Below are 25,046 nucleotides of genomic sequence, written 5' to 3' on the forward strand. Positions count from 1 at the left end.
CAGGTTAAGAAGGGACCTCCAGAACGAATTAAGTTCTTAACCCGAGGTACCACTGTACTGTAGCAAGGGGTTTCCTTGGGAGGCAACAGCTTGCTTCCTCTTTGCCATTTTTGCCGACAGATTCAGTGGAAACAGTTCTAGGATTTATCACCATTTGAACAAGACGCTTAAAAGCAGACTTTGATGCAAAAAGCAGGAGCTTGAGAATTTCAGGGTGCCATGTAAGCCGCAATGGCTTTGAAACCGCATTTTCTAATGAAAATGCTGAGATTATTAACTATTGGAAATAGCTTCAACAATAATTCCTCTACAGTAGACAATTAAAGTCGAATTACTATGTAACTAAAGATTCTGTGACAGTTATTATTATATAAGTTGATTCTACTAGTCAGATGCTGACTTTCCATAATACATTCTCCAAATATTATACCCAACGTGGCATCATATATAACAGTTACCTTGTCAAAATGCTGTTTGGTGCAAATTAAATTATTGACAGCAATATAATTTTCTGTTCACTTTATTATTTTGATTCATTCCATCTGTCAACAAGCACAATGGCTTATCACCAGATTTAGAACTGGAGATGTTGAGGGAGGGATACTTGTTAGATACTGAAATATTTATTCTCTATTCTTTTTTCTTTTCTCCCTCTATAGTTATACTTCTGTTAAGGTTCTCATAGTAGGGGTTGTCCATGCTTTAGTGTTGCATTTGGAAACTCGTGTTCATTAAAGCATGCTTCTGAAGTTGACGTTTTCTAACACTCACCTACCGTAATTGGGGAGGGCATTCCAGATCTACAAGTTTATGGGTATAACTTTCTGAGAAAACTGCAATGATCCCTAATAACCAGCAGGAGGTCTAGTAGACCTTTTTCTGCTTTAATATTGCTAGCTTCAGTGGAATGACTCAACTTTTAACAGTGATTCCGAAACCTTGATGTGCTGGGGACAACTGATTGGGTTTGCTTCTTTTGTTCTCAACTACCAAAGTTTTGAACATTACAGCTACTTTGCATGTCACGGCCACAAATATTGGCCAGGACACTTGGCACACCACAACAGACCAGCCAGGAGGACCAGGTGGCAGAAGCCAGCACCAGTGGTGCTGGATCCAGTCCTCACCACCAAGCCCAACAGCCAGGTGTGCTTCAGTCCAGAGGCAGCATCCCTGAGCCAAATTCCCCTGAAGGTTTGGCACCCTCAATACCAAGTTATCCCATGCTCCTTGGTATCCCATGCTCTCCAGTATAGGCAATGCATCAAGTGGGAAACAGGCAGGAGAAGTGATGGAATGATAGACTGTAGGTCAGAAGACTATCCTTTTATCCACCACTTCCTCTACTCTTCATGAGGGGGAGGAGCCTGGGTGAGGATAGTCAGGCTAGGAGGGTTATAAGGGCTCTTTTGGAGCTATGATGCCATCGGAACAAGTGAACTGTCCAGGGTACTGAAGGATCTTGATACACAGTCATATACAGTCAGGCACCAGGTCTGTGTTGCAAACGTGATATGAGGCTGACAACATCAGCCTGGAGACAGACAGACAGGTTGCTTAACCACAGCAATGACCAGAGGAGAAATGACTGTTGAGAGGAGTACAGAGGGAAGCAGCACCATGGCGCATCTGCAGCAGCACAACCAGATTCCTTCATCTGCCCCAGCTGCAACAAAACATGTCTCTTCCATACCAATCTCTACACCCACAGCAGGCGCTGTGACTCTCCCAACAGTTTGACTTCACCCTCAAAGGCGCACTCCTCCATTGTCTCCCGAGATGGAAGGATGCCAATAGCAGTCATATACAGATAGGGGCTGTATATGTTCATATACTGTCCCTGTCTATCCCTTCCGTTTTTGCCTTCAGATTAAGGCTTCTGTGGGTTCAGCCTCCTCAGAAGCAGGCAATACAGAAAAGTTCCCTTGAAGCATTTCTAAGTTAAAAATACAGCGGAGCTGTGTTTGCGAATCAAAAAGACGAATGTTTTGTGGGAGTTGGTGGGTGGGTGGGAGGGAGTCTTGCTTGGTAGGCAACGTTACACATACTGTGAGTCACTGAGATTTTTTATCAGCTGAGATGCTACTATGCAAGGCTGATCATCACTATTTGCTCTGGGGGGAAAGAAGACATTTAGAATTTCCCTGTATTGGTTTTTGTCAGAATGCAACCAGTGCCGGATTTACGTATAAGCTAAACAAGCTATAGCTAAGGGCCCCACTCTCTTGGGGGCCCCAAAAAAATTAAAAGAAAAAAAAACTCTGGATGTACATTTCCAAAATATAAGATAAAAAACAAATAAAATAAAATCTACATACAGCAAAAGTGTTAACATAGGCTCCTATGGTATAAGTAATGGGCCCCGCTTGCTAGCCTTCTCCCTAAAATATCACAGTTCAACAATTACTTTGATAAAATACATATTTTGTTATGTGCAAATGGCTTTAGATACCTATTAGGTCCATAAATTACCATATAGTATATATTCAACACAAAGAACAGCAACAATTTGTTGTTGAAAAAGGACAGCTGGACATATAAAGGGCCCCATTACCTTCAGTAGCTTAGGGCCTCACCAAACCTAAATCCGGCCCTGAATGCAACAGACTACCAGAAAGTGCATCATGGACCACTTGTGATCCACAGATCACAATTTATATGAGAAACAAGAACTCTGAGAAGCAGGTGATGCACACAAGACAAGGAAATTGTGTTTCAGTTCTAGCAGATTCTCTGTTGGTTGGAAAACCCTTTCCCAAAAATGTTGCTATGGTCCTTTGATACAAGAACATGAGAAGCCTGACAGGATCAGACCAAAGGCTCGTCGAGTCCAGCATCCTGTTCTCACACTGGCCAGGTCAGGAGCCTATGGGAAGCTTGCAAGCAGGACCTTAGTGCGAAAGCAGTCTTCCCACTTGGGATTCTCAGCGACTGATATTCAGAAGATGAGAACTGCTTCCTTCCTATCTTTTATGTTCAGAGCAGCCAGATGGGCAAGAGAGAAGCAGCAATGGAACAAAGGGGAAAGAAGTATGGTCCTCAAACCATCTATACTATTGCTCACCCACCAATTCAGACGGCTGGCTTTGGGGTGGTGTATGAGAGCACCCTTACAACACAGGGCCCATCGTGAACTGCTGGATCCATCTGCAGTTCCCCCATGTGGTGAACTGTTGAACGGCAAGGAACCTTCAGCCCTTGGACGGTCTCTGCCCATGATGTTGGGTTCATTGAATAGGAAGGAGTCCAGGGGAGATGCAGGCACAGAGAAACAGATCAGCCCATGGTGTGCCCAGCAAGTAAAAAAATGTGGCTTGGAAAGCAGCTGGAGAAAACAACCTGACTGCGTTTTAAGCTGCTAATGTGCACACTGTAGCCTTAGTGATTGATTATGTTATTATTGTATCTTGATTTTCTGTTCCCCGCTCTTTTCTTCTATTAGCAACCTTGTAGTTTGTTTGTTTTTAACAGAAAAGCAGGCTACCCCCCATGTTTAAATAATATTTTTTAATAAATAATGATGAATTGTGGCCTAAATTAATTTGGTGATGTCTTGGGAATCTGCCTCCTTTGAGCGTCAGTTGGATGAGGCAGGATTCACAGAGGTACAAATGGGACCACTCCGCTTTCTTTTGAAGGGGGCTGGGGTTACAGTTTATTAAGAGCTGGAGCAGGCATGGGAAAACTCGGCCCTCCAGATGTTTTGGGCCTACAACTCCCATGATCCCTAGCTAACAGGACCAGTGGTCAGGGATGATGGGAACTGTAGTCCCCAAACATCTGGACGGCCGAGTTTGCCTATGCCTGAGCTGGAGAAAGACAGGGAGAGAGAGCAGGAGAAGCAGAGAAGGGGAAGAGACCTGTATGACAAGATAGGATCCTACATTGCTGATTGGGATGAAAGGGTTTTGGAGACTAATCCAGGGCAGTGGTTCACGAGCTTCATTCAGGTGTTTTGCAGAAGTGATGGGGAGGGAGGAGATTCTGCCATCCTCAGAGGCATAAAGCCATGGCTGGAGGCAAGATGGGGGAATGTCCCAAGTGGGGGAAAGAGGCTGACAAGGCACCTGAAAGGGGTGGAGAATCAGTACATGAGAATGAAGGAAGCAGCAAAAGAGGAGAAGGAGCTCAGAGGGAAAGGGCGCAGCACATTATAACCCTAAACAGGCAGAAAAATCATTTGTTGTCCAGTGGGCCCCACAACAATTGTCAAGGGGTTTGGTGGGTGGGTGGGAGTTTGAGAACCACGACTCTAGTTTCAAAAAGCATGGGGGGAAACACAGAGAATACTTCACAAAACAGCGTCCTCAAATACATACCTGGACTTGTTTCGATTAATGTCTGCAGGAGACTTTGTGGATATTTAATTTATAATTAGAAAAATCTTAATAATTATTCATAAAGGAAACGGCTTATAAGAAGTAAATAAGGAGGCCAGATACAGGATAAAGGAAGTCTTTTATTTGGTTGTTTGTATTGTTGTATGTTATGCTTATTGTATGTTATGTTCACATTTAATGAGGGTGGATTTCTGTATTGGGGGGTGAGGGGTTTATGTTTTGTTGTAAATAAAATTTCCAATAAAAATTAAAAATTAGAGAACCACGACTCTAATCTGCTTAGGAAATGGAGGCATTATAGGTTGTATCCAACTGCATTTTACTCCACGTGAACTCGCTGACATCCATGGACCTAAGTTAACCATGTTAATTCATTTTAGTAGGCCTGCTCTAACAATGACTAACAGTAACATGGTCATAAATGAGACTCGTGGGTGAGAATGAGGCAGGATCGTGCCACACCTCTTGAAAGGAAATTGTGGTAGTGCATAGCAATCCAGGGCCTCCTCCCTCCCTTGCCTGAGTGATACTACTGGAAGAGGTGTCTCGGTCTACCCGTTTTGTGAATGCTTGCACTAAAAGGGAGAAGTTGACGCTGCTGTGAAGACGGAGCTCTTTTGTGAATTCTCCCATCTGGTGTTACAGGCAAACAGTCTCCTCCTCAGTGTGTATCGGCTGGAGAAACAAAGTGGGAGTGCGGCTGTTCTTGCTGTGTTGTCGAAGAAAGGAACAGCTTGTTCCAATACTATTCCAAATATATAATTAGATAGAAGGAAAAGTGATTAGTGAGGGGGAGACAACTGAACAAATTAAAAACCAAAGATGGGAGTGCATTTAACTGAGCTATAAGGTAGTTTTTGTTGTTGTTTTTTAAGGCAAAAAGAGAGAGTTCTCAAGTGTTGGGAAAGGCAATAAGAGATCATTGCGGTGGCTTGAACTCATACAAAGTGTGAGTTCTGTGTTGTTATGTCAGAGGATGCGTGGATGTTGTTTGCCACTGGACGCCTTAAGGAGACATATGTCCACCTTAAGCACAGTAGTGCTTCTCACAAGCAAGGGCCATATCCATTTTGTTAAACAAAATAAAATAAAAATTTTAAAACTTTTTTTTTTTTACTCAGAGTAATCATAATCTTTCTCTGAGGGTTAAATAAAGCTGCCATGGTGCCAGAGCTGTAACGATTTGCCGCAGATCACAACCACACTATGTTAGACGCTGATTCATGAATTGAGCCCAATGATCACTGGGGTGAAAAACTTGTATTTCAGAATGCTGGGAAGGACTTGCCAGCATCACAAAATACTCCTCAATGTGTGACATGGCCTGCTCCAACCGGAGTAACCCTTCCCCTTCCCTCAGGGCCATCTACCAAGGACTCAGCTATACAGTTGCTATTAAAACGATATAAGTGTGTTTAAATGCAATATACAATGAGACACTAGATGGCAATGGTGAGCCTTATGGAAAATTCAATGTATTTTTTTTTAAAAAAAAGAATTTTCAGAACATTTTTTAATATGTTTGTAGTTTCCACCCAACAGCTGCCTTGTGGGAAGGATTCTGGTGTGTTTTTTTAATGTATATATTTATTGTTATGTTTATTTCTTGAAAATGCATTTTGATGTTACCTGTGAGCTGTTTTGGAAGGATCCGTATGCTGAAATGTGCTGTAATAAATAATAATTTTATTTATTTAATAAATTCCCTGCACATAGAAAACTAGCGTGGCAAATGCGGGTAGAACTCTTCTCTCTGAAACCTGGTGTCCTAGGTGTAGTGACTGGGTTTGAATGGTTTTTTGGGGAGTTGGATGGTGTTCAGGTGAGTTTTCACCTATAGTCTGAAGCAGTAGAGGTGAAACTATTTCCGTGAGAACTGAGCCTTAGCTTTTAGACTGGATGTCTTTAATTACTGCCTTCATTTTACCAAAAAGCTTTCCTCATTATGCCTCTTTGTATTTCAAGTTCAGATTTAAGACAGAAACATTTCTACCTTGATTACACAAGAGGTTCTTTAATTTCTATTCTAGCCTGAATTACAAAATAAAGAGATATAGATCTTGACATTTAAAGAACTCAGTGGGGTACCACTGAGATAGATGCTCCTGAAGCAAGCCATTTCGGTAAAAGGATTATTTCAGTTTTAAAGGCATTCATACTGAGAGAACACAGAGCCAAAACTGGCAACAGCGAAAACCATTCAGCTGTTAAAATCCTGGCCTGTCTTCTCTTCTTTTTCCTCTGTGTAAATAATTTTTGGGTTAGTTAGAGGCCTGAGAGGTGTGCTATTATAATTGCCTGAACAAATCTTTCCCAACTTGGTGCTCTTTGACACAAAAGAAAACCTTGCTGTACGGACAAAACATGTATTTGTAGTGTGATGCTCAGAGCACACCGCATCACAAGAACACGTGTTGTGAAAGTTGTGCAAAAATGGTGTCGCTGCAGAAGGCCGCAACTTTTATCGTGTCAGAGGTGTGGCATGAGAGCATTGGGCGTGTCAAAGGGCAGTGGCTTTTGCTTAGTGATTTACAACATTTATATCCCATCTTTCTTCTAAGGAGCTCACAAATGGCATACACGGTTCTCCCCCTCCTCACTTAATCCCCCAACTACACTGTGAGGTAGGTTAGGCAGAGAGGAGCTGACTGGACCGAGTGAGCTTCACAGCTGAAGGGTAATTTGGACCCTGGTCTCCCAGGTTCTAGTCAAGACACTCTAACCACTGACTTGGAGCAGGGTCTATTTTAGTCATAGTTTTGTTTTTTAAAAAAAAAATGTGTAGGGTGAGTGGCTAGTTAAAGGAAAACTATGGTAAAGAGATTCTGACGCTTTGGCCTTGTTCAAAATAAAACCGAGCTTTCACAAAGCTGGTGAATTTCAGGCTTTGTAAACTGGCCTTCTGACCTGAGCAGGTAGCAAATGTTAACTCTGTTGTGCTTTGTCTCTTAGCTGTTACCATCCCTGTTCAGTGGGAATTACACATTTGACCTTACGAGCATCGTCAAATGATTGCTTTGGTTTCCACTCGGTTTCTGAAATTTAGATTGCTGGTGCTCTTACTCCCTCCCAAACCCCGCCATGGAATTTCATTTGCACCAAAATCTCACCCCTTTTAGTTTTGTTTCCTCGGCCCCTCCTTCCTAGCCTGTGCCTATATTGTTATAAGTGACCCCAGAAAGGGGAGGGTGGGGAATGATGCAGCAAAATGTACAAGGCAAAGACTGGGGTGTGGGTGGGAACGGATAAATGTGATCGCATAGAATTTGGGGAATCATCGTGTGTGTGGTTGCAGCAAGAGGAGCCCAACATCATTACGGGGTGGCTGCATAATTGTAGGTTTCCTAACAAGGATGGAATGGTGTGGGCCATCATTCTGCAGTCAGAATTTGTGCTGACTACTTGGGTTCGTGAGAGCAGTAAGGCTTCTCTGATGCTGCTTACTATATACCTGCCGTTCTGAAGCTACTCCAGCTTGGTAAGCTATTTACTACTAATAATACCTTTTTGGGGGGGGGGGACTTTGTAAAGAGCGAAAGAGCAATGAGTGTTTAAATGAATTTAAATAGGAAGAGTGTTAAGCTGGAGAACTAGATAACAGAATGCTGGTTAATACTACACGCCCTATTTAACATCCACTATTAAATCTACTTTCAAATGCATTTATTGTTTTTTTTAAAAAAGTGTGTACTTGAACAAACCCACTGTGGCACAGCGTTCTTTCTAGAATAAAAACGATACTTGCAAGCCCACAGAGAAACAGACCCGTGACTAAAGTTTAATCTACATCTACCTTTTAAGTATTGACATAAAGCATTTTGAGGGCTTAGGGAAAGTGCTGTGCGGATATTAAGCATTAATATAATGCCAAAGCAAACTTCTCTTGATTTCACAGAAAATACCTAATTGCCTATTTATTTATTTGTTTATTTATTTATTTTTAAAAGTTAGCAGAGATTTTTCACTCTACCTCCCTTCAAAAGTATTAGGCAGCTGTGGGCATTAACAACGCCCTCTCAACAAGAAACAATTTATACATAGTGTTTAACATATAAATCTCTCGTTTTCTTCTGCTATTGCAAAAATGTGTGTCTTTTAGCTGAATTAAAACGAGTTTCTTTTTTTAACAATATGCAAACTGTTCTGCCTGCAATTAACATTTTTGCCACAGGATGGCGCGTGATCAGGCGAGGGCGGGGAGCAGTTTTAGATGCAAGCGGAATACAGCACTTGCACGAGGGATGGAAGATCAGGTTCCCTTCGGGTTTTTCTTTTTAACCGAGAGGAATAAAAATTTAACCCGCATTACTCCCCTCCCCTAAGCAATATAATACAATACAAATTCAAAAACTATCAAGGCAGCACAGGGTTTGTTGCAAAAGAGGCAAATGAGCTACATCGTCATCACCATTATTACTATTTATTTGCTTGAGAGTCGCGTCTGAGATACCTCTATTATAAGAAAGACATCGGAATAGGGAAAATGCAGCCAATTGCAATGAAAGCCACTTGTGAGATGCTCTAAGGTTCAGATTTCAGAGCCCAGATGAGCTGTAAATGGAAAGGAACCAACTAAAAGGGTGATCAGTCATGGAGGCGACCGGGCTGCGGTTCCCCCCCCCCCCCAGCTCTAGACCATGGGTAGGCAAACAAAGGCTCGGGGGCCAGATCCGGCCCAATCGCCTTCTAAATCCAGCCCGTAGATGGTCCGGGAGTCAGCATGTTTTTTACATGACTAGAATGTGTCCTCTTCTTTAACATGCATTTCTGAATTATTTGTGGGGCCTGCCTGGTGTTTTTACATGAGCGGAATATGTCCTTTTACTTAAAATGCATCTCTGGGTTATTTGTGGGGCATAGGAATTCGTTCGTTCCCCCCATATAGTCCGCCCCCCCCCACAAGGTCTGAGGGACAGGGGACCGGCCCCCTGCTGAACAAGTTTGCTGACCCCTGTGCTAGAGGTAGCCCGGCAACCTTCATCCCGGTTCAGCATGACCAATGGTCCGCGATGATGATGGGCGGCCCAGGACCATCTAGAAAGCGGCCCCACACTGGCGACCCCCATCCCTGAGCCTTAGGGCCTAAGGAAAACCTGCGCGAGAGGTTTGCAAGGAGTTGCTATCAGTTCGCTCCTTTAATAAAAGGCTTTTAAACTGAGAAATGGCACCTTCCCGCTTCGAAAACAACAAACGTGTCTCCGCGTGGCGCCTGCGCGTTGGCGGCCGGACCACAGGCCTCCTTTCTAAAAGGCGAAGCTGAGGCAGCCGTGACTTTCCAGCGTTTGCTGGCCTCCAACTCCCAACAGTCCCGGACCAGCATGATCAATGGACGGAGGGAATGGGAGCTGTAGTCCGGAAGAATTTGGAAGGCCCCATGTCCCATTGTTTTAAAGTTTACTTAGAGTTTACTTTGCCTGGGGTTTTTTTTGGGGGGGGTACTTCCAGATGGGGGCTTGGTTTGCTAACCGACATTGACATATCGCTAACAGGGCGACCCCCAAGACCAGATTTTGGGATAAAATGGGCTGGGGCAATAGACGGTGGCGTTTTGCATGCCAAGGGTGTCGTGTGCGCGCTTGCATCTATATGAGGATCACCCAGCCCACCATCAACACCTGTCACTCTGGAAGCACTCGTTTAGTGTTCCCGCCGGCGACTATTGCTAATTCTAGGGGCACCACGTGGCGATCATGCAAACGGTTTGTGGCCGCGTAGCCCTTCCGTGGGCAGAACACAGTTGGTGGCTTTGGGCCTGTACAGAAAGCGGTTCCCTTTTACAGCTTTGCTGCCGAGATCAGCCATAAAAAGAGGAGATGGTGTGGGTTTGCTTTGAAAGGCCCGGTGCAAAAGAAGTGATGGAAATATTGAGAGCGATCTCCAAAGCCCCCACGGCGCAATCCCACGCGCGTCTATTCAGAAGCCGGCCTCACTGGGCTCACATGACTTGCTTCCTAGGACACAAGGGCATAGGATCGCTCGCAGCCTTAATCTGCTGTGATCCCGCCACGGAAGCGTTGTGATCCGGAGTTCTCAAAACTCAAGCGCTGCAACAGGGTGGCGTTCCCCTCCACTCCCTTTAAATGAGGAGGCTTGAGGGTTGAAACCCGAGGCAGCTCCATGGGAGATAAGAGGTGACTAATCTGCATTAGCAGAGCTTGATTTAAGCTGCGAGTCAGCGCCTGCTGGGTCTGCTCTGAATGCCAAGGTTCAGCCTGCAACATGTGCGCGCGGGAGCGCGAGGATATGGCTCCTGAGCATATGCAGAGCGCCTGCCCCTTACTCGTGGGCAATTACCACCACCAGACCCTGCAAGCCCACAAAAGACTACGGGAAGAAGCTTCGGGACAAAGAGAACAAAGTCCAAACAAGAAGTCGGTGGGAGCATCTGAAATACTGCAAACCAGCCGGATCTATAGAAGGGGGAGAGGGGAGAGGGGAGTGTGTGCGTAAGAGAGGGGCCTCTCCTAGGAGCCCACGGCGGCCTGCCCCCATTTATTGAACTCATCGTGGCTTTTGTCATTGTCATCTAAAGTGCACCCCCACCCCATGAATTGCTTCGCGGGTGTTCTGTGTGGATTTGACTCCGACTCCAGATGGACCCGGACGGTGTTTTACGAGGCCCGAATCGCCCACAGGAAGTTTCCCAGCGGGCGGGTCGCGGAGAGGATATAAACAGTGGTGGCTGCGGCGGCGTCGAGACGCGCACTCGCCGCTGGCACAAACCCGGCAGCCGCTCGCTCTGCCCCGTTTGGCAAATCTCCCCCTTCCTGCAGACCTCTCACTCTCTCTTTCCACGGCGGAGCAACTTTCCACTTGCGCGGCGGAGAAAGCGCGCGCGCGCAAGTTTTCCATCCAAGCAGCTGCCGCCTAACTCATTCATTCTTATCGGCGCATCTTTCCGCCACCAATTCAGAAAAATTAAGTTGGGAGTGTATGTGCGTGCGGGGGGTGGGGAGTGGGATAGAATCCGGCTTGGTGAATGCAGCTCTTTTCCGATTGGCCCGTTAGGAGCTGCCCAGAAGAGAGAGCGGGGGGAGGGGGCGCTTACACGGCTATCTGATCTGCTCCCCATGTGTGTGCGCTTGTGTGTTTTCTTTTTTCCGAAGTTGAAGTTTCCGGAAGGACTCCCAAAAAGGCAGTCGGGGAGGAGCCCCGCCGTTGCCGGATGCTCGCCTTTTTAGGAATGGGGCTCAGCAACCGGAATATCCCTCTCCCGGGGGCTGCAGAAAGCGATCTCTGGTGGTCCCCCACGCCGCAGCCCCTTCCCCACGCCGATGGCCACGTGCGCCGGAGATCCGGCTCGAAATTGGCAGCCCCGCCGCGGCTCCGCTGCCCCTGCCATGCTATGCCCAAGTTTGCCGCTTCTTCTGCACGGTATAGAAAGAAGGCAGGGGCGGGGATGCAGCCACTCCGGGCGCGCCATGCTAATTTCCCATGTGACGAGCCTCCCCGGCCGCCCTTCCCCGTTCCTCAGTCCTTATATGGGCAGTGACGTAGCGGGCATTCACGGCCTCCCAATAAATACTTAGAGCAAGACTTTCCATCTACCGAGAGCTGCAATTGATTAAAACGGGCTCTGCAAGGGACACCGACTGTTACAACAACATTTACAGCAACTCCCGGGGCTTTGAAACAGAGCAGTTATCAGAGGGAGGCAGAGCAAGAGCCTCTCTTTAGATATAGGATTTAAACCAAACCAAACCAAATCTATCTACCGGAGGAGAATCGACCCTTTCCCCTTTCCCTGCACAATAATTACACCACGGGCAAGGCAGGGCAGTTTCCATTGTCCGTGGAGCAAATGATGACCGCCAAGACGGTAGACAAAATCCCAGTCAGTCTGAGTGGGCTTGTGCACCACCTCCCTGAAAGCATTTACTCAGTGGAGGACATCGCCACTACCCTGCCAGGATCAGTGATCAACTTTCCTAATGGTGACTTGGGAGGACCCTTTGACCAGCTGAGCGGTGTGACAGGAGGTAAGGCACCCCCCCCCCCGCGAGCCCCTTCCCAAAACGACCTTTTTGGATCCGGATCTTGGGCTTTTGGTGGTGGGCAAGAGTATTTTTTTGTGGGGGCAGAAGGAGCAGCACTTTGAGTTTGGGGCTGATGTTTCAGTGGAAGGAAAACCGGGTCTCTGTGCATGTGCAAACAGGTGTCAAGGGGCAGGTTATGCTGGAAGCTGCAAACCTCCACCTCTCTTGCCCTGGAGAAATCCCACTGACAACTGGAGTTTTCAAGAGTGGAAAAGGACGGGTTTTTTTGGGGGGGGGGTGTTAGTGTGTTAAATTGAAACTCGTATCCTGAAACTGGAAGAGATTCCCTAACCTTGAGATGAGCTACACTAAATAAACTGCCCCCAGTTCTTAACAGACATTTATATAGGGCCGACGGAACTGTATTTAATCGGGGGTAACCTAACTGTGTGACTAACTGCACAAGACGCCCACTGAGAGCGCTGGAGTCGCTTTTTGCTGTCAAGAGCGAAAAGGATAATTTGGGGATTCCCGTTCATATCAGTGGGATTAAGGTTGTGTGTTTTGGGGTAACTCACCCCCATAAAAGTGCAAATGGGGTTTGTGGGTTGCAGTGAATGTAGTGTGTGAAAGTGAAATGTGTCTTGTTTGGGATTTCGGTCGATAGAACCCCCCCCCCCCCGCCCCACTCCTACCCCTTGCGCGGGAATTTCTGCTCAATCCAAGCCACCAAAGTTAGGGCTGACGAACTTTCAAACGTGGCGCAGACTGCGCCGCTTGAAAGGCGCTGTCCCCTCGGGGAAATCGACGCCCCCACTCCCCCACCCCCACCGATCCGTGAGCAAGAGGCCCCCGTGTTGTGTCTGCGTGGGCATGGAACGGATACTGATGCTCACTTGCCCTGGCAGGGAGAAGACGCTGCCCGGGCGCTGCTTGGCCCTCGAGGAGAGCCGCGGGGCCCCCGGTGCTGACCCGCCTTTCTCTCCCCTCCACCCTCCAGATCATGGCCTGATCGACATGAGCGACAAGCGGTCCCTGGAGCTGCCGTACCCCTGCAGCGGCTTCGCGCCGCCTTCGCGCGGCCAGCCCTTCACCTACATGGGCAAGTTCTCCATCGACCCGGCGCAGTACCCCGGCGCAGGCTGCTATCCGGCCGACGGCATCCTCAACTTGGTCAGCGCCGGCATCCTGCAGGGGGTGGCTGCCCCCTCGTCGTCGTCGTCCGCCGTCGCCTCGTCCTCCTCCGCCCCCTCGTCGTCTTCGGTCACTTCGTCGTCCGCCGCCTCGTCGGGATCTCCCAACCCGCTGGGCTGCGCCATGGCGCCCACCGCCGGAGACTTGGAGCACATGTACTCGCCGCCCCCGCCGCCCTACTCCGCCTGCGGGGAGCTTTTCCAGCCGCAACAGCACCACCACCACTCCCAGCAGCAGCAGCAGCAGGCGCATCCGGACGGCTCTTCGGCTTTCCTGGCCGCCTCTTCGGGGCCCTACCCTCCGCCCCCTTCGTACCACCACTCCCCCAAGGCGGGGACGCCATCCGGCGCCGACGGCGGCGGCCTCTTCTCCATGATCCAGGACTACCCGAGCTTCTTCCCGCCGCCGCCGCCGCCCCCGCCGTGCAGCCAGCGCGACCTCCACGGCGCCGCCGTCGAGCGGAAGCCCTTCTCGTGCCCGCTGGACTCGGTGCGCGTCCCGCCTCCGCTCACGCCCCTCTCCACCATCCGCAGCTTCAGCCTGGGCGCGCCCCCTGGCGGCTTGGGCGACGGCCCGGCGTCGGGGCCCGCGGCCCGCTTCGCGCCCGGCGCCTACGGCAGCCCGGCCCACTTGCCCTTGCGCCCCATCCTGCGCCCGCGCAAGTACCCGAACCGTCCCAGCAAGACGCCCGTGCACGAGCGGCCTTACCCGTGCCCGGCCGAGGGCTGCGACCGGCGCTTCTCGCGCTCCGACGAGCTGACGCGCCACATCCGCATCCACACGGGCCACAAGCCCTTCCAGTGCCGCATCTGCATGCGCAACTTCAGCCGCAGCGACCACCTCACCACGCACATCCGCACGCACACGGGAGAAAAGCCCTTCGCCTGCGACTTCTGCGGGAGGAAGTTCGCCCGCAGCGACGAGAGGAAGCGCCACACCAAGATCCACCTGCGCCAGAAGGAGCGCAAAGGCGCCAACGCGGCCTCCGGCCCGGGATCGGCCTCCGCCTCGGGCCCCGGTGCGCCTCCGCCCGGCTCCATGTGCTCCGGGGGCGGCGGCGGCGCCACTCTAACCTCGTGTGCCTCTCGGACCCGGACGCCCTGATCCTGAAGCCTCTGGGCCCGCTTTTGGCCACGGACTCGCGTTGCGCGTGAGGGGGCCTCGCCGCCTCCTGCGACCCGCCCGTCCCGCCGTCGGTGGGCAGCGTCCGGCAGGTAACCGGTAAAGGATCGCCCGCTCTCCACGCCTCGTGCTTGTTGGGGCGAGCTGCTGGACAAACTGCAGGAAGCGATCGGGTCAGGCTGGACTTGGAGAAGCGCCCCTTCTTAGCACAGACCGGTACCTTTCCCGTGGGGAGAGTTGGGGAGGGGAGGGGAGGACTCTCACGTGCACTTTATAGCCCCCCAAGAATCCAGCAGCAAGGATCCCTTGTTATTTGCCAAAGCCGCCCAACCCCTGCCCTCCTCACCCCTTCCGGCACGCACGCACCACGGCGTTGTTAAAGATGGAAACCTTTCTTGTTTCGTTTCGTTTTAACAATCTAAATGCAACTAATTAAGCAGCGGCCCCCGAGCACTGTTTACTTGGAAAAGCATGCAAAACCAGTGGAAATCAATGCGTCTCTGGATAAAACAGAAATACAATGGGGACAGGGCAGGGGGACAGGAGGCAGGGGGCAATATCTGGCCTTAATAGTGGGGGGGGGGAGAGAGGTTCTTTCCAGATTTTAAATAACTATTTCCTCCCCCTCCACTGTATATTTCCACCTTTTGTGGTCTGTATTCTTTTGAAAAGCAATGTGCACTGTTCTCCTCCAAGGGTGAGGAGGGTTAGACGCGAGTGGACTGAATGGAGACTTATTTAACTTATTTCAAGGGGGACTGTACATACCTTCTCTGGTGTCTGGCTGCATGCAATCGTGTTGAACTGTCCTTGGTGCCTTGTTTGGGGGATGTAGGCAATGGTTCCGTGGCTGCATGGCGAATCGGTTGCCTTACTAATCACGGCACAGTGGGGTGGGATGGGAGGGAGAGAGAGAGATTTATCATCAGCTCCCTGGGTTTTAGTATAGCTGTATATTTCTGCCTATTAATATTTGGATTTTTTCATAGAAACTCTATTTTTGTATGCACTGGGTTTTCCTTTGTGACTTATTATTAAGTGTTGCTTTTGTAGAAAATAATATTTTGGTTCGTTGGTTCGTTGATTGGTTTTTTAAAAAACAGAAGGATCACAGGATGTGTATAATCTTTCTAGAGGGCTGACAGAGAAGCTGTTGGCTTCTGCACAATGGGTGAGACAGAAGTGATCCGCCTTAAAAAGGCACAACCACTAACTGGAGCCATTCCCCCAAGAAAGGTGGTTTTGTCATGAACGTTGTGTAAATAAATGTTTTGTGCAAAGAAAAAACCTCTCCTGTTATTACTATGACGTATCCCACACATTGAGCTACTTGTATATTACAGTCATGGGTACTGGAGAAGGGATGGAGGCAGGGAAGAGATTTCCAGCCCTACATTTGAGAATTTCCCTTCATAGACAAAAATTAAGCGACTGCCAGAAAAGTAGCTTAGTTCTTTAAAGTTTCTATCCATAACCTCCTGGTTCTGCTTATACATTTTCTCTGTCAAATACGTCAAACATGAACGTCTTTGCCTTCATGTTAACCTGAATTTAAAGCTGGCTATGTTGATACTAGGACTCCCACTGTCTTCGGGTGGAATCTTGAATTTCCCGTTCTAGGTTTGCTACCCAAGATCCCATGGAATCTATCGATCCACCTGTTAAAAAACATTTATCATATCGTTCTAGTGTACATACGCAGGACTGCTTGCAGTGCCTAAAACCGCAATTCCTAAAAAGCACTGTGGGACAACTGCAAAAGAAACAGGGTCAGCGGTTAAAGCATCATGAAAACATTGTGTGGAAAACCTGCTGGAAGAAAAATATGTTTAAAACCCAGTGAAAGTCAACAGTGAGGGAGGGTGGCCAACTGTGCTTCATGGGGCAAGGTATTCCTTCATTTTTCTGTCTTGTCCTGCTATATCGTCACTAGATCAAAAAACAAAATGATGGGATAGTCTTGAATTAGAGCTGTTTGTACAAGGAAGAGCAATCCTTTTAAATCAGTGTCTAATATTTTCAAATCTGCTCCCTTCAACTCCTATCAAGCAGACCTAATGTACTACCCAGCCAAAGTGATGCATTTTGTCCCATCAGCCTCAGTGGGGAAAGTGCAGGCCTGATTCTGTATATGTCTACTCATTGTATCCAGTGGGCCTTACAGGTAAGTGCAGTCACTATATGCAAATAGAAGAATCTCCCAATGCCTGTGCAATTCTTTTACACTTGTTCCCCCTAGCAAGTTTTCACCAGGGGTGGTGGTGGTGGTGATGATGATGATAGAAAGGGCATTGTTTTGAAATTGTGAGACTGAATAGAGCCACAGCCAAGTTTGTGTCATTGCACTTTGACACTTTCAGCTGTGTGTCCCTCCTAGCAATTTCACTTGCTTGCAGCAAAGGTATTTGGTAGAAACATCCACACGGCTTGAAGTAGTATTGATACCCCACACAGTATGGCCTGGATCTAAAGAACCATGAAACTTAATTTAGTGAGCCTGGAGGTACGATAGATATGGAAGCCGTTCCTATGCATGTTTACTCAGAAGTAAGCCCTATTGAGTGCAGTCAGGCTGTAGTGCAAGCCTAACCATGTGTCCTCAGAAGTACGTATGTCACACTGAATTCAATGGGTCTTGCTTCCAGGGGCTAGGAGTACAGAACAGGAATCCCTGTGCTTGAAAGTAGGTCCCACTGATTTCAGTGGCTCTCACTCTCAAGTAAATACACAGAAGAATGCAGCCTTCTAGATCACTTGAGAATGTTTTGAAGTAGCAGGTTTGGCACAAGTCCATTCAAAGAAAAACGATTTGGTCCACTGGAAGCACTTTGTGAAAGCTCATGTTGTTCTTTGGATTGCAGCCTATGTAAGTTGGGTGTTCATTTCAGATCTTGCAAGTTAGGTGTGCACAACAGGTCTTTCCTGACTCGTGCAAAATTCGACCTGAGGTTCCGGAAGGGCATGAAATGGCAACATGCGCAAAGCTTCCTTGTCCTTTTTGTAAAGGAGTATGCGTAAACCAAATCCTCGAGCCGAGTAGCACTTGAGCACTGAGGACTTCCCCACAAAGCAATAAATAGAAATGTTAATGCATTTTTGACTCATTACTGTTCCATGATTTGAGGCATGCTAATTTAAGCAAGCTCAGGAAATAAATACCGCACCGACCAAGCATTGCCCACTAGGAGAAAGCTGCTTTGATGGGCACGGAAAGGTGTCTGCAGCTTTGCAATGAGAGCGCTTAAAGAGCATCATGCTTCACAGGAAAATGGCACTTTAAATAGGTCACGGGCTTAAATGCCTTTTTGCCAGATCCCTCTGTAAAGAATCTTGTAGTGGTGGAAACTCCTGATAACTCTGTGACCCATTCTGTGTCTTGGAAATAAATCCACAGACATTAGTTTCGTGCTAACCTTTTTATTTGGCTGCCTGCCCACACATATCTACTGTATGTGGGGCATTAGGCCAGCATCGGGTTGGGGTTGTCAGTCAACTGCAAGGAAACATTGCAAGTTCTTGAAACCCCCTGGTTCTGCTGCTCCTCCGAAGTTGAAGGGGAGATGGGCCCAGGGAGAGCACTCAGGGGAAGGATCCCAAATGTGGTGTAAAGAAAAAGCACTAACTTTGGCCAAGCCGGAGGGAGAAGGGCAAGTGGCTATTAGTACGCTGGTTGAACATGGGAATTTCAGAGTTTTGGTGCCACCCCTGAGTCCTATTACTGTGTTTTTGCCTTATCGGCAATGAAATCGTAGGAACTTTGCAAAACGCGCAGTGATATGAGAATGGCCAACACATGGCATTTATATTACTTGACTTCTTCGACACTTGATGGTTGGCCCCCAAATACATGAGCTGACCCCATTGAAAAGCCCTGCCTTTGAGGCAAAGTGCAGAGATATGGAAGCTCTCTCTGTGGTCTTGGCTCTATGATGGCTCCTTTGCAAGTGCAAGTCTTCACTTGATCCTGCAGTCGTCGTGTGATTCCTATGTATGTATGTGTGAGCCAGCCTTTTGGTCTTTCAAGAGCGCTTAGAGCAAAAAGAAAGATGACGGGGACTAAGATAAAGGGAAAGAATAGGGCACGATAAACATTAGCAAATGTAGGGAACATTTAGCTGGTCACAGGAAAGGGAAGGAGGCAATATGTCTTTAGTTGTTTCCACAAAGTACATAGTGGGCACCTGTTGCATCTAGGCAGGAGTGCTATTCCACAGAACAGGGGCAGACACACTATAAGTCCTGCTCTGAGTTACTGTGGAGGGGGCTTCTGTGATCTTTGAAAGTTGCAGAAGAGATTCCACCACATAGATCGTGTCATAGATCGTGTATGCCTTACTATTTAAACAGCTCTACAGGTTGTGTGGCTTGTGGATTACGCCTTCAAAGTTTCTTTTGAAAACCTCTACCCTGGCTTGCGAAAACTTTGGATTCCACAGGCAGGAGGAAGAAACAGTCACATGCTTTCCTGTTTCATGTGTGTTAAATCCATTTGTTATGAAACACATTTACTCAAACTTAGCTGGTAACGTATGGTGTCCACTTTCCTGGTTAATGTAAAAGTTAGGCCAACTTAAGAATGGAGTTTTTAATAGTAACAACACTGGTTTAACACAGCAGCAGCTTTTTCCAGTAGTAGCAGTAATTTGCCAACCTGTACTTGTCTATGAACTAAAGAAATCCTCCTAAGGTACAAACCATAGCATCGCTGCCGATTTTATAGAGAGATCCTCTTCTGTCTATACAAATATTAGCCCAGGGGGTTTCTATTGCCCCCCGCTGCTTCTAGGGGTCAGGGGACCCTCCAGAGCAGTTTTCAGTGAAGCTCAAAAGGGACTACAGTCAGACAGGAAAAATCGGCATACAGGGGCAGAACACTATGGATGAGGAGCAGTTCAGTCACAAGGCTAATTCTTTAGGCCACCCTCCAGATGCTGCTAGATTAGATTCCAACTCCCATCCATCCCAGCACATCATTATTTCAGCAATACTCACTTTTGCACTCCTCCTCTCTCAGTACACCATGGGACAAATCAGCCTTGGTTTAACGTGGCCAGAGTTAGCTTAGCTGCTCCCTATGCTGCAACATTAAAGACCACCACTGTTTCAAAAGATTTAACACCTGATCACAATGGATGGAGGAAAAGCACCACAAAGGTGATACTGATATGAAGGCAGGAGTTTGGAGATAGGAATCTCCAAGAATAGGAATAGGAAATCCACCATCAATGAAGGGTTGCTTCTAAGGTATTTGATACTGCACTTTCTCTTATGATCTTTGTGGAGGTTATGATCAAAACTCACAAGCATTAGTAAATTATACTTGAAATCCTTGTGTAATACACACCTTGACCTTCAAAACCCCCAAACTACTACCACCTTGTACATTGAAACAAATTATCCAAACATGAAGAGTTGCACAGAGGTTGAATGGCACTTAATAAACCAAATAGCCCAGTGGTTCACCAATATTTTGTTGTCATTTTTGCATGGTAATATCACAAATTTTATGGTCTGTTTTAGCACTGTGCAATTTTCAATATATTGGCCTAAATCGGTTTTGAAATCACATCGCGATAATGATTTTGACTCAGCAATACACAGCATTATATTACTCCTCGCGCAAGGGAGAACAGGGCAGCTGATTGCAAGGCACCACTGAAATCACACAATGATCTCAGCCGATAATGCTGCTGATCTGAGCTGCCTTCCCTCACGCTGACTGAAGAAAAGGGCAGCTGATCACCCTCACTTCAATGCACTGTGGCACTACCTTCCCCTGGCACTGAGGCAGAGCAGCTTTTCTCAGTCAGCAGGAAAGCAGCACCGCCACAGTAGACATGCATCTTGTGCATTTTGGCTAGCTACCACCGCAGGCTGCCCCACTGAAGGCAGCCTGATGTACCCCCCATCCCCACCCCGTCCCACTCAACCATGACTGTGACTGCTCCTTCCCTCATCCCCACACCTGATCTCCATTTTCAGACATTGTGATATATTGGAATATTGTGATGTTTAGCTGCTGATATATCACAACAATGAAAGCCAGATATCGCTCAGCCCTAGTCTTAATCGGAGCTACTCCACATTTTGTTCAAAAAAATTGCTTTGTGGAGGTAACTACCACAGTTATCAAATTTTTCAAAAGGGTCATGGCTTGGCTGTTGAAAAATAGGGGGTCCTCAGTAATTAGCTTATTGGGAATCACTGAAATAGACTGATAGCCAAGATACCAGTATAACCTAGATCTTGTTGGACAACTGATATTAAGTTCAACAGGATTATATAGTTTTCAAGAAGTATAGACAGTATGCATCCAGAAAAGAAGCCCCCTCCCACCCTGTAATGACACTCAGGCTATGGGGAGGAAAAGCCACAACACCTGTATCCTCCTCTTTTAATAAAAGTTCTGTAAAATAACTCTAGAAATATTAAATGGGGCAAGTACCGTATATTACTTCACTACATGTCTACCCACAGGTATAGATCGTTATTTCTTCCATAAAAGCAGAGTGGTCAAGCCAGAAGCTGCCTGCAACTCACCCCACCCCCCAATTCTATTCTATACAAGACATGTGCCAGAAACTAAGACTATTACCACCAATTGCGAAAAACACCATCTGTTGTTCTGTTACATAATGCCATCCTTCCAGATACATAGGAATGAATCTTCCAGCAAAATCCACTAGGAAAAAAAGTGTCACCTTATGTTAAAGAATTGCACAACAGATAATCAGGAATTCTCAGTTTTTAATATCTAAAAATCATTTTTCTTAATACAATATTTCTCCCCCACAGGATAATTTCTAACCTGGCAGCATCCTTGCACAGGATGCAACCTGAATTTCAGTTATATACCGAACTGCTCTCTGCTCCAGCCAATTTAGTATCATTATTGGCTTTTCAGCACATTTTTTCCTCCCAAATCCACCCAGGAGAGAAGGAGCAGGACAACATCCTCATCAGTCTGAATTGACATGGGAACTGAAAAGTACTGGACCATTCATAGGGAAAGTTAACTAGCAAGCTTCAGGGAAGAATTCTTATTGCCTTAATTTTTTTCAGCTGTAGCAAAAGGAAAAAAATAGGGGGGGGGGGGTTGCAGCCCAAGGTTTATTTCTAAATTAAGCCAAGTAGTGTAGTTGTTGGTTGTTTTTAACCAAACCTATTCTTCCATATCTTCACAGCAACCAGTAGGAATAAATACAATGGCACCTGACTGCTTTGCTTTGCACAGAATGGAGAGGAAGGCTCCGGATTTTGTAGTAGCTTCCTTGCAGGAAGAGCTGTGGAATACAGTATGTGTCCTGAGTGGATGATGGTTCCCCTCTCCGCTCCAAGCAGCTGAGACACACACACAACAAAGCAGCTCAGGCCGCGTTCTTGGCCAGAAAAGAGGCAGTGCCCACCTTAAGTGTTCTCAGTTTGTATGCCAAGTAGGAGTTGGCTGTTGTGCTACTGGGAATTTGCCTGCAGGTGGGGAGGGCAACATCCACCCTTAAAAAATACCCTACTTCTATGTGTACCATTTGAAATGCGTGTTTGGAGTAGGTGCGGGACCTGTTTTCCTTCCTTAACTCTTCATTTAATGTCGCCTGCAGATCTGCCCCTCCACCTTAAGCCAGTGGAGTTGAGTTCTTCATGCTCTCTGAAATAACTGAACCAGAAGTAGCAGCAGATGCTGACTTATCTCCCTAAAACAAATCAAGACACCTCCCAATAAATGCCCTTGTGGAAGTAGGGCATTTTGTGTGGTGCAGCAATAGGAAGGAAGGAAGCTGCAAGTTCAGAAGGGGGGGGGGCGAGCCTCTGGCCAGGGAATGGACAGGGCTCTTCCTATGGCTTTGCTCTCCCCAACCGCAGCCATCAGCACCTCCGGAAGCGAGTGTGTCGAGGGGCCTGGGGCGATCTGGGCACTCCCTTCCCGGCGGGCCTTGGGGACGAGAAAAGGGCTCGCATCTTCCCTCCGTCTAAAGCGGATGGCGGGCAGCTCAGGCCAGGAGCATGGCGGGTCTGGGGATGGTCCTTCAAGGGGACACCTGGGGCCCCGGGTAGGGCTCTCCGCCGCACCAGAAATCCGCCGCCTGGGCCGTCTCGAGCAGCCACACCTCCTTGGGCAGCCCCGGAGGGTCGGCGGCGGGCGGAGGGAGGCTCTGCCCGTCCAGCAGGCGGAAGTAGTGGCAGTCCCGCCCGTGCTCCGGGTCGTAGGGCGGCGCGAGGATGTCGAGGAAGGCGGCGGGCCCTCCCACGGCGTCGATCTGGTGCAGGTTGTCGGTGTGCGGCGACAGCAGGCAGGGCGCCGAGGCGGGCGTGTAGAGCTGGTGCGAGCGGAGCAGGGCGCGCCGGCGGGAGCGAGCAGGAGGGGGCTGCCCCGACGACGACGCCCCCGCGGAGGTGGCGCTTCCCGCCCCGGCTCCGCCGTCGGGGGCGTCGAAGCAGGCGATGCGCAGCGTGCCGTAGAGCACCTTGAGCAGCCCGTCCATGCCCGGGTGGTCGTGCAGAGGGATGCAGGCGCCGGCGCGCAGCACGAAGACGCCCATGCTGAAGCTCTCCGTCTCGCAGATGTGCATGTAGCTGACGGGAGGCTGCGCCAGGCCCGGCACCGCCGACGGGCCCCGCGGGGACAGGCGCAGGTCCTCGGCCCGGACCTCGTTCAGCAGCTGCTGCAGGCGGTGCAGGTTCTCCGCGAAGCGAGGCCCGCTCCCGTCGCCGCCGCCGCTGTTGTTGTTACCGCCCGGCGGGCGGAACGTGAGGCGGGCCTGCCGGGCCACCCGCTGGATCAGGGAGGCCATGTTGTCGCGGGGCATCGTGCCGCCGCCGCCGCCGCCGCTGCCTCCCCACAGCGGATGGTGCGAGGCTCTGCGCACGCGCCGCCTCGTCCGCTTTCCGCCTCCCGCTTCCTTTTCCACCCTTTGGTCCCGCTAGGCATTATGGGGAGTGTAGTTCTCTTCCTCGACCGTTTCTCCCTGCGGAGTTTCTTTTTTTCTTTTGCTTGAAACGCACCTACACGGGGATCCCTGTTTTTTTTTTTAAAAAAGGAAAGCTGAAGGGGACGGAGGGTTTTAATGGGGCAAAACTTGTCGGCCTTCTCCTTTCCTTTCTCCTGGAGAGACTACAATTCCCATGAGGCAGGTGGGGCCGCGTGTCTGAAGAGTGTTTTCCTTCGGGGTGACAGGCCGCCTCCGTCAGCGGCTGGTAAACGGCATAACCTTCTGGCTTGGGCCGCAGGCGTCTTTGAGCTCCTGGAAAAAACGGTCACCCAGCAAACTTCTGTTTAGGAATGTTTACACGTTCTGGTTGCTGGCACACCATGTCCTCAAAGAATTCTGGGTACTGTAGTTTGCTAAGGGTTGCTGGGAATTGTAACTCTGTGAAGGGTGAACTACAGCGCCCAAGATTCTTTGAGGGAAAGAATGTGCTTTAAAGGTGTACACAGCCTCGTTTTGAAGGATGTGGGGCAGATTTCTGGCAGACAGTTCCAGAGCTTGCCCCTCTCACCACACTCTAGGATATTTCTTTCATAAAGGACGCACACATCTTAAGTCAGAAAGAACATATGTATTTAAAAACAACATTTAATAATGAAAAATGAACCATTTAAAATTTAAATTGGTACTGTGCCTTTCCAATATAGAAGAGTAGCATTATGATTATACCTCTCACGACTTTTGCTTAAGGTATAGGTTTCACTGAATTATCACGACACAAATATTTTGTTTTCCACACTTGTGTAGTTTAGCCTAAGTCCAGTGAAATGCATTACTCTCTTCAGCTAGGTTAGCAAGAACAGATCATTTTTACAGTGAGCACAACTGACTTCAGGTCCTTCGTTTCACCTGTTGCCATTGACGTTAAATTAATGCCTAGTATTTACCTGAGAAATAAGAATCAGTGCAGATCTATAGGACTGCTGCAGCAGTGAGTGGACCATTAAGGCTGCAATATGCTCAGCTGAAATAAATGTAAGAATAGTTGGGACCAGGTTGTAAATATTAAAATACTGAAAACTTGCTGGTACAATTTAATGCTTGACAGAGAAATGCTGTATATAGCAAACTTTGCATTAGTTTATTTGAGGAGATAATTAAGTTCCTAAGACTCCAAGCTGCATATCAGAACTAATATACTCACAGTTTTCTTCTTTGCCAGCACTCTCTGCCCTTCCTGCAGATTCAAATATTGTGTCATACAACAACTTCCTTATTTCTCCCTCTAAGCCCAGCCAGTCTCTTATATAACATCCACACCATATATTTATTTATTCACAGTATTTATAGCCCACTCTTCATTGAATATTTTCAGTACCAGAGTGAGCAACTAAGTAATAAAAATAAACAAAAACAATATGCAAAAATTACAAAATCAAACAAACAGGTCCAAAAAACAACTTAACAATGTTGCCATAAGGTAAACAAGC

General features: G+C 48.0%; 2 protein-coding genes across 3 annotated transcripts; one reads left to right on the plus strand and one right to left on the minus strand.

The window, feature by feature from the left end:
- Positions 1-9,770: 9,770 nt before the first annotated feature.
- Positions 9,771-15,919, plus strand: EGR2 (early growth response 2). Of its 2 annotated transcripts, none has more exons than XM_081910268.1 (2): positions 9,771-12,319; positions 13,317-15,919. In XM_081910268.1, exons 1-2 carry the CDS (start codon positions 12,142-12,144, stop codon positions 14,612-14,614), a joined length of 1,476 nt encoding a protein of 491 aa, XP_081766394.1. In that variant the 5' UTR covers positions 9,771-12,141; the 3' UTR covers positions 14,615-15,919. The 2 variants fall into 2 exon arrangements, with proteins under 2 accessions (XP_081766394.1, XP_081766395.1); XM_081910269.1 differs by having other exon boundaries at positions 12,179-12,319; positions 13,225-15,919.
- Positions 15,920-21,359: 5,440 nt separating this feature from the next.
- Positions 21,360-24,637, minus strand: ADO (2-aminoethanethiol dioxygenase). The gene has a single exon (XM_081913819.1). The coding sequence runs from the start codon at positions 23,434-23,436 to the stop codon at positions 22,657-22,659; it is 780 nt and encodes a 259-aa protein (XP_081769945.1). The 5' UTR covers positions 23,437-24,637; the 3' UTR covers positions 21,360-22,656.
- Between the last annotated feature and the right edge of the window lie 409 nt (positions 24,638-25,046).

This window comes from Podarcis melisellensis (genome assembly GCF_964234715.1).
Source record: "Podarcis melisellensis genome assembly, chromosome: 5".
Taxonomy (NCBI): Eukaryota; Metazoa; Chordata; class Lepidosauria; order Squamata; family Lacertidae; genus Podarcis; species Podarcis melisellensis.